Source organism: Helianthus annuus, chromosome 14 (assembly GCF_002127325.2).
Source record: "Helianthus annuus cultivar XRQ/B chromosome 14, HanXRQr2.0-SUNRISE, whole genome shotgun sequence".
In the NCBI taxonomy this organism is placed as follows: Eukaryota; Viridiplantae; Streptophyta; class Magnoliopsida; order Asterales; family Asteraceae; genus Helianthus; species Helianthus annuus.
In genome coordinates, this window is record NC_035446.2 from 92,420,960 (window position 1) to 92,430,426 (window position 9,467).

Genomic DNA, 9,467 nt, shown 5'->3' on the forward strand with positions numbered 1-9,467 from the left:
TTTTAGATTCTCATTAATTATAACATCATTAATGTCAACAAATAGAAAATCCTTACGTTTTTTTTTCAAAACGTCCATTTTACTTTTCATATAGTTTTCACATAAAGCATCCGCATCGTACCACATGACATATGACCATCATCTCCCCTATATACCAGATCGTGGGCATAAGCTTCATGGGCTTCCGTCCCTTTCTTATCCTCCTTTCACATTCTCCTCCCTCTCACACTCAAGACAATTAGACAAAGACAAATACAAGGCCTAAACCCCTTGCTTTGGGCCCTGCCCCAAATTTTAAAAAGACTTCATACCTATGACATTCATTTGGGCCCGGTTTCTATCATCCTCCCACTTTGACTCTTTTGTGTGACAGACTACACTGAAACGGCATAAACCCCTACTTTTGGGTTTGGGTTGTACTGTACCCTCCAATTGAAATTTTACAAGTCCAAAGGTGGGTTTTCTGGGTTATACTATACCCTATTCTTCATCATCCTAATTTTTCTTACTCGGTTTCATAATAATAGTAGAACATAAAGATGTACTCACTTTGAAGAAGATCATCCCCAAATTGGTGTTGCAGTTTATTGTGGAGCAGATTCCGAAACCATTGGGGTATGTTCTTCATCAGTTTACCTCTAATTCTGTCTTCAATTTGTTGGTGAAATTATGTTATATGTACTTTTAAGACTCTTCAATAATCTCTGTCCCATTATCCTTGCTCACCAACTGTTTGATTATTTTCTTTTAATCCACTCGAACCTATTTTGGTCATAACACGTTTTGACCTGAACCTATTTTTAGTATAGGGAAAATGGTATTGTTTAATTCGTCAATCAAAGACCTTATGAGCTAGTTTGGAATAAATGCACAACAATTGTCCCATTTTGGTTGCTATAAGGGCCTGTTGTTGTGTGTGTGTGTGTGTGTGTGTGTGTGTTTTTTTTTTTTTTTGTCTGGGTTTAAAATTCCTGGTAATGTGGGATTTTAAAGTTGGAAATGTGGATGCTGCATTTGGTGGGAATATGCTTTCTGATTGATGTTTCTTACTATTTATGGTCGACCTGTTCTGGCCGAACCCATTCTGACCCAGATCAAAATAACCCTTTTTATGAATTGACTCGTTCTGACCCGACCTGACCCGCCCGTTTTTTCACGACTACAGTAGATTGGGACTTTTTGGTGTTTTTACTAGGCGTTAGAGATGGTCTATTCTACTACACGTTTTGAATTACCGACTACCCTTGGTATAGTTTTACTCGTTTTGGCGGTAATTACACTCTTGTAATGTGCTGTTTTTCTCTGCAGTAAAAATGGGAGAGCAGCTGCAACAAGAAAACGCCGACATCCAAGTCGAAGAAGTCATGGAGGAACAGCCAACGGCCGAGAGCCAATCGGAGTATTATTCTTGGCCGCCAGCAATCCGTTTTGACATTCCTCCTTACAAAACCTACCATTTTTACCGGCACTTCAGAGCCTCATCTAACCCTAATAACTTCCTCAAGGGCGTCAAATGGTAAATTAGCATCTCTTTTACCAAGTTTCAGTTTTTACTAACACAGAGTTCATAGAATGGTTGCAACCGTTTAATTCAGTCGTATTATTGCTTAATGTTTATGCTTGTGTATAGAGTATTTTCTTGTTTCGAGTTCCTACGATGATTATTGTTGTTCTTGTAGGTCGCCGGACGGTTCGTGCTTTTTGACGAGCTCTGATGATAATACTCTTAGCGTATTCACACTGTAAGTAACTTATATAATCATTTTTCTCTGCTTTTAGTTACCTTTTTGTGTACTTTTATTATACATGTGAAATCACTCTTCTTTTTTTCTTTCACAGACCAGATTTTGAAAACCGTACAGATGAAAATGTTTGTTCTTCAGCTGCTATTGAAGATTCGTTTTCTGCAAACCTTGCTATTACTGACGGAGAAGCCATATATGATTACTGTTGGTACCCCTACATGTCTGCTTCAGGCCCGTCTCTTGTCTCTCGTTTAACTTCTCATTATTACCGAGTTTTCTAGTCATAGTTAGCGTCTAAATGAGCAGTTAACTAGAACTATGTACTGTAATTGTATTGTAGATCCGGTCTCTTGTGTGTTCGCGACTACCACGCGGGATCACCCTATTCATCTCTGGGATACGAGCACGGGCCAGGTGCTTCATTGAAACTGTATTATCTATGCATGAAATGCCACTAAATGAACATAATAAGTGTAACCATTATCATTCATATCATGGATAATTTTGGTGTTAACACTTCATTCAAACTGTAATTGCAGCTACGCTGCACATATAGGGCGTATGATAACATGGATGAAATAACAGCTGCGTTTTCAATCGGTTTCAACCCCACAGGAACTAAGTAAGCTTCTACTTGCTGTAAGAAATTAAAGCTGTAAAATTTTTAAAGGATTTTTTCCAGTTTTATGTACGTGTCGTTGTCATGTTGTTCTATTGTACAGATTATTGATTTGAAAAAAAAGTAAAATGTCATTTTCGTCCCTGAGGTTTGGACAGTTTTGCAACTTTCGTCCATCGGTTTGTTTTTTCCGCATCTGGATCCGAAAGGGTTGAAATCTTGCCATTTTCATCCGGCTCGTTAACTCCATCCATTTTTTTCCGTTAAGGTAGGGGTATTTTTGTCTTTTTTGTTAACTTAATGGTATTTTTGTTTTTTTTGAATACTTGTACATTATACTAAATGCTTGTACGTAAAGTGAAAAAGACCGAATTGTCCTTTAAGTTAACAAAAAAGACGAAAATACCCCGCCTTAACGGAGAAAACTCGATGGAGTTAACGAGCTGGACGAAAATGGCAAGATTTTTAAACCTTTTGGGTTCAGATGCAGAAAAAAACGAACCTTTGGACGAAAGTCGCAAAACTAGCCAAACCTCAGGGACAAAAATGACATTTTACTTTTTGAAAATGTTGATGCTGAAAAGATGTTTTAATTCAGGATATTTGCGGGTTACAACAAATCCATCAGGATATTCGATATTCATCGCCCGGGTAGAGAGTTTGAACAACGTTCAACTATTCAAGGAAATAAGGAAGGCCAAACAGGTCGGTACATGCATACGTCTGCTTTAAGTAATTCTTTAAATGTTAAAGCAAGATAATTGCATTTATATTTTCTTTCTGCTCAGGTATCATATCTTCGATCGCTTTTTCTCCAAGTCATACGGGGATGCTCGCTACAGGGTCATACAGCCAAACTACAGCAATACACCGGGAAGATAATATGGAACAATTGTATGTGCTACATGGTCAAGAAGGTGGGGTCACACATGTAAGTGGACAACTATGGTTAGAAATTTGCATCTAATCGTGATTAAAAAATGGCTAATACTGTTTTTTCATCGCCTTATTTATAGGTTCAATTCTCCAAAGATGGAAACTACCTTTATACAGGTGGCCGAAAGGTATAAATATAATGCCTGGTTTTTTATGTATTTTAGAAGACATCATCTCATCAAAGTAATTGATTTTTGTGTAGGATCCGTATATATTATGCTGGGATATACGCAAGACTGTTGACATTGTATACAAGTAGGTACCTTTTTTTCTTGGTGAAACAGATCTTTAGTAATATGATAAATCTATTAATCGCATTTATTGTGTGATCCCAATGTAATATTTACAAGTAGTGGTTTAATTAAATATTATAGTTTAGTACCAATTTATCATATTGCGTTAATACTAGCAGCACTAGAATGATTAGATCTTTTAAGACTGATGTTTTTCTTACTTTGCTGAATTATTAGGTTATATAGGTCAACGGAGACCACCAATCAACGGATACAGTTTGACATTGAGCCCTATGGTCGGCATCTTGGTACCGGCGGACAGGTATCGTTGCGACTCTCCACTTACGACCAAACCCTAGTGTTGTTATATAACACATTCCAGCTATGCAGTTAAAGCGGTCCAATATCGAATAGCGGTCAAGGTCCGCTATACGATATATAGGTTATAGCGGTGGTATAGTGGTGATATAGCGGTAATTTTTATACCATGCATAATTTATGTATTTATATATATATATATATATATATATATATATATATATATATATATATATATATATAAATACTAGCTTACAACCCCGTGTATTACACGGGTTGAATGACGAAAAATGTAAATTATAAACTTGTATATAATCCTTATTAATGAAATGACTTATTTAGATAAATTAGTAAAATAAAAGAACAGTTATATATTCGTTACTTGTACATATGATTTGATACTTTATTAATAACTGTTGTTTATATCCTGATAGGGTTAAACCCTAAAAGAGAAGAACTAGGAGAATATTTGGAGAAGATAGGAAAATTTCAAACTTCAAATCTGATTTCCTTCCTTCATATTACGTACATAAATAAGTAAATAACCCAAACAATTACATTAGACTCCCTAAACTACTAATAATTAGTAAAATACCCCTAAACTATTATTCTTCACGTAACAATACTTCCCCCTTAAAATATTCTTGACCTCAAGAATCACAAAATAGAGAAAAAGAAATGCAGCATCCAGGAGTTCTTTTGAGTCGACTCATTCCAGGGTGGACGCCATTCGGTCCTTCCAATTGCAATCGGAGAAATCCTAGTGATGCGCCATGGTGGGCGCCAATCATTTACGGAACTCGCCTTTGCCTTTAAACAGGCACCAAAAAGATTGTTGTTAACAACGTCAATTATATCATCATCTGGAAGGGTATCAAACTTCCTACCATATTTGACATGAAGACCTTGACGAACAGGAACCGCATCACTGTTCGGAACCGGTAGGCCAGCCTTAACAACATTGTATAGTCTAGTTTTGGGTTCTTCGCAAGCGCCATTAGCAAGGATTATGCAAAGTGTGTCTCTATGTTTTCTTCCCTTATGAAGAATGGTGTCTTCATTGAAGGCCTGGAGCTTTTTCACTGTCTCATGTAGTGCAACAATGGAATTATCATTGTTAATATTTTCACCAACAACAATTATGTCTTCTGTCTTCTGAGTACCCGTCCGCGAATCATCGCTAAACAGCCCTTTATCAGGGCCGCCTCCGCAGCCGCTAAAACTGCCACCACTTGAATGCTCATTGAGTGCTCGTAGGATCTCTTCTTGTTGTTTCATCGACTGTTCTTGTTGTTTCAACATGGCGGCTAAGGTTTCTTGGATATTTGAGATTGCCTTGCCATGTTCCTTGAGAGTGCTGTCAATTTCTTGATTGCGAGTGTTAGTCATGGTAATCGAAAGTAATTCCGACCAGAGATCGGAACGGCTCTGATACCCTTGATAGGGTTAAACCCTAAAAGAGAAGAACTAGGAGAATATTTGGAGAAGATAGGAAAATTTCAAACTTCAAATCTGATTTCCTTCCTTCATATTACGTACATAAATAAGTAAATAACCCAAACAATTACATTAGACTCCCTAAACTACTAATAATTAGTAAAATACCCCTAAACTATTATTCTTCACGTAACATATCCAAATAATATATTTTATCTTAACAAATATATATGGTTAAGGTAAAATGAAAACTTCTACGAGTTTTGAGAACTTAGAGAACTCAACCTTACAAAAAGTTTTTTGATTTTTTTACGGAGGGTGTGAATGAGCGGTTAGAGACTCAAGGTGTTAAACTTTTTGATTTTAGATTCAAGTGGTTAAAACCACTAAAACATAGGGACTTAAAAAGTAATTTACTACTAATTAAATTTGAAATTATACGTTTGATCTCTAACTATATTAAATAATATTATACTTATTATATTATTTGATACATTTATATTTGTTATAGATAATTATTAATTAAATTTGAATTTAGACGTTTATCTCTAACTATATTAATTAATATTATAATATATTTTGTGTATAAAATTAATATGTAATACTATTATTAAAAGGGAGGAGGCACCAGAGAGTGACACGTGTACAAAAAGATTTTCATTTATTAGTATAGGAAGATATCTTTGAAAAATATTAATAGTAATATCAAAATTCATAGTAACATCATTCCATTATCAAAAACCTGTTGCAAATCAAATACTAATAGTAACTTTGAAGTATTTAATTTAAGAATTAACACAATCAAACACCGTTACTGCTATAACCGGCTAACCGCTATAGGCCACCGCTATAGCATTACTATAGTACAGCTATAGCACCGCTATAGCGGTATTTAGCGCCGCTAATAGCGGAACCGCTATAGGCCACCGCCATTTGGACCGCTACACACCCTGAGGTCCGCTAACCGCTATAGCACCGCTATTGACTGCTTAGCAGATTAATTATTTTGAAAATGTGAATGTAGGATGGTTTGGTACATATATATGATCTTCAAACAGGTCAATGGGTCTCGAGCTTTCAAGCTGCATCAGGTACTACCATCTCACACTTTCTAATGTTGCTATATATTTACATACTTACTGTATACTAGACACATCTATAATGTCCTCCAATAATATTGATAAGCTAGTGAAAAGTGAAAACTTGTTGATTAAAATCAAAACCATCATTATTTTTTTTTAAATAAATCTAAGGAATCTGAATTGAATAGAAGTTTACCCAAGAAGGATTCCATTTAGTTTGGCACGGATGATGTAATGATATTTTGAGTAAAATGCCATTTTCGTCCCTGAGGTTTGCCTACTTTTGCGACTTTTGTCAAAAGGTTTGTTTTTTCACATCTGGATCCAAAAGGTTTGAAATCTTGTTGTTTTCATCCGACTCGTTAACTCCAACCATTTTTTAACGTTAAGTCATGGGTATTTTCGTCTTTTTAGATATTTTTTTGTGATGATTAAAGGGTTTGGGTGGGGAGAAACTCAAGAGAGGTGGATCTTAATAAAATTGTCTAAAAAGACGGAAATGCCCCACATATAACAAAGAAAAATGGATGGGGTTAACAAGTCGGTAAAACAAACCTTCCTAAGTGGCGAACCTCGGGGACGAAAATGACATTTTACTCTAATATCTTTTATGAACACACATTTTAAGAAGTGTTACTCAACCACCCTCTTTAACTAAAACATACCTAGTTTTAATTTACTGTTTGCTTGGTGCCAGATACCGTGAGTGGTTTTTCTTTCCATCCGTTTTTGCCAATGGCTGCCACTGCATCAGGACACAGGCGATTTGGAGCCCTTGATGACTCTGATGGTGATTTGAGTTTGACTTTACGAGGTATAATATTATATACCCTTATCATGTAATTTGTCAGGATTCTATACATTTTAGCAACATATATTTTAGGTCTGTTATATTTGCATCAATGCTAGTAAAATCAAATTTAAAGATCGTTATTCTTTTTGTTATACCTTTTCTATCTTTACTGTTTCTAATATTGCTATTAATAATAACATTTATATATTTCATGTAGATGATGAAAATTGTGCTTCCGTTTGGAGTTTCTCTGTTTATTCAGCTGAGGATTATGCAGCAAACTCCGAACATGTTGACTTGGAACAGTCAGTTGATCAAGAAAACACGGTCCAAGACCCCTGACCTACATTCTTCTATTCAGGCCATTTTTTCCGTATTAGCAAAAATCCATATTTTTGGGACTGTAAAGAGTTAAAAGAGTATCGTGTGGAATGAATGCCGCAAGTTTTGTAGGAAAACGTATGTTGGAGTTGGTCTTTTTGGGAAAGTGTTGTAATGCTTTATCTTAATTACTTCATTCAAGTGAGACTTTTAACTATTGATCTCAATTGTTGTTAGGTGTAGTTTTTATTCATCAATAGTTCATCTTCATCTTTTTGTAGAATTGCAAATAGAACCACCGATGTAACAAAAACATAAACACGTCTGTTTACTATAAACCGTCAATATTGAAGCAGGTTTTGTCATTGTCCCAAAGTTGAATTTTGATGCATCTAGTTGAAAATAAGAAAAAAAAAAAAAATACTAATCTTTTGTGAATTTGGAGTGCAAATTGCCATTGCCAATATATTTATAATGCAACATCTTCACCAATGAGCAAGATAAACGGTGGATTCGTTCTGGATATAGTAGCCCGCAAGGGTAAAGCTGTCGTGTAGTCGCTTGTGGGGCAGAAATAGAAATTGCTGACCCGTAGGAATGTCTTCTTCGGCTTGAATCTTTGCTTTCACAATGTGAATGGTGTCCGTGCTTTCCACATCTAGATGGATGGTTTTTCGAGCGTCATCAATCTGGACGCGTATCCTCATCAAAACCCTTGTAAATGCATCATCCGCAAAACGTAAGGTGGACTCATTTTGGATGTAGTAAGCTGCCAGGTGGAAGGCGTCATCCAACTCGTCTCTAGCATAAACCAACTTAGTCTTGAATCAATGCTTTCACTTTTATAACGTCGAGTGCCTTTTCGAGTTTCAGAGGGATCGTCGTCTTTCCATCGATGGTCTCTACAAATGTCTTCGTCCAACTGCCTCTAGGCCGGAGCACAAGTTCAAGATGGACCACCCATGAATGTGTAGAAAACAATGTTAGCAATATTGAAGTTTTTAGTCTACAAATGTACTCTAGTAGATTCTAATTAAACCACTTGTGTTACTTTCTTTTTAACAATAAGGTAAACATATACAACAATTAATTAAATTAGTTTTCAAGTGGTAAACATATACAATTAATTAATTAAATTAGTTTTCAAGTAATTGTATTAACTGACGAAGATGATAGAAAAAAAATCCCCACCAAGGACTAAATGAGGCAGGATGTAATATTTTAAAATAGCTTACTTTCGTCTATAATGACTAATGAGAGTCATGTCAAATTGTCAATGCACAATGTATTTAATAAACTTCCATTAACCAATAAGTTGGAATGTGGGTCAAAAAGAAACATATCTTACAATTTATTTATGGTTTTGAACGATCTTAAAACGTGTGTCGGTCAGGGGCGAATCTACGCTAAAATAATGGGTTCTCAGGAATCGAGTCGGTTTATAACTTTTATTGAAAACCTATACATAAAATACAGTTCTAATCTATAAATAAATTATGGATGAACCCATAAAAAAAATGTCTACTGTTTGAGTGGTAAAACGTGCTGTTTCCGTACTTTACATCTCGAGTTCAAATTCCGTTTCAGTCGTTTTCTAAGGTTCTTTTGTATTTTTTTGATAACTACAAAACACATATTGACGCTCAAGTGCCACGTAGAACTAGAAGGTTTTATTTGTCAGACATAGAGGGCCACGTCAAATGGATTTTAGCTAGGAATATAGTGTCACATATCCTATTTCATATAGAAAAATAAGTAAAAACACCTAGCTTGATGTCTGGTTAAAATATAGATAACTTTGATGTCTGATTAAAATATTTCAATAAATAATTTTTGAATTAAAACGATGATAGTACTTTATAAAGCATGGTAAATAATTTAATATCAAAAGTATAAATTTACTTAACACAACAAAACTAAGTGTCGGCGGCAATAGTTATTGCCTTTTATTGGAGGAAAGGACGACAAGGGGAATAGTGTCAG

General features: G+C 35.3%; 1 protein-coding gene across 2 annotated transcripts; it reads left to right on the forward strand.

Annotated features, from left to right (window-relative positions):
- The first annotated feature begins 300 nt into the window (after positions 1-300).
- On the forward strand, positions 301-7,741 carry LOC110908669 (telomerase Cajal body protein 1). 2 transcript variants are annotated; one of them, XM_022153626.2, is made up of 15 exons: positions 301-454; positions 531-615; positions 1,309-1,516; positions 1,680-1,742; positions 1,840-1,976; positions 2,086-2,159; positions 2,285-2,367; positions 2,963-3,069; positions 3,153-3,295; positions 3,381-3,428; positions 3,503-3,555; positions 3,771-3,855; positions 6,313-6,379; positions 7,068-7,184; positions 7,381-7,741. In XM_022153626.2, exons 3-15 carry the CDS (start codon positions 1,314-1,316, stop codon positions 7,503-7,505), a joined length of 1,305 nt encoding a protein of 434 aa, XP_022009318.1. In that variant the 5' UTR covers positions 301-454; positions 531-615; positions 1,309-1,313; the 3' UTR covers positions 7,506-7,741. The 2 variants fall into 2 exon arrangements, with proteins under 2 accessions (XP_022009318.1, XP_022009317.1); XM_022153625.2 differs by having other exon boundaries at positions 306-454; positions 528-615.
- The last annotated feature ends 1,726 nt before the right edge of the window (positions 7,742-9,467 follow it).

What these genes read in the sequence shown, in the direction of transcription:
- LOC110908669 (XM_022153626.2), top strand. Translation starts at nt 1,314, where the DNA reads ATGGGAGAGCAGCTGCAACAAGAAAACGCCGACATCCAAGTCGAAGAA. An exon ending in TTTATACAGGTGGCCGAAAG is followed by an intron (nt 3,429 to 3,502) that starts GTATAAATATAA and finishes ATTTTTGTGTAG; the next exon opens with GATCCGTATATATTATGCTG. An exon ending in ATCTTGGTACCGGCGGACAG is followed by an intron (nt 3,856 to 6,312) that starts GTATCGTTGCGA and finishes ATGTGAATGTAG; the next exon opens with GATGGTTTGGTACATATATA.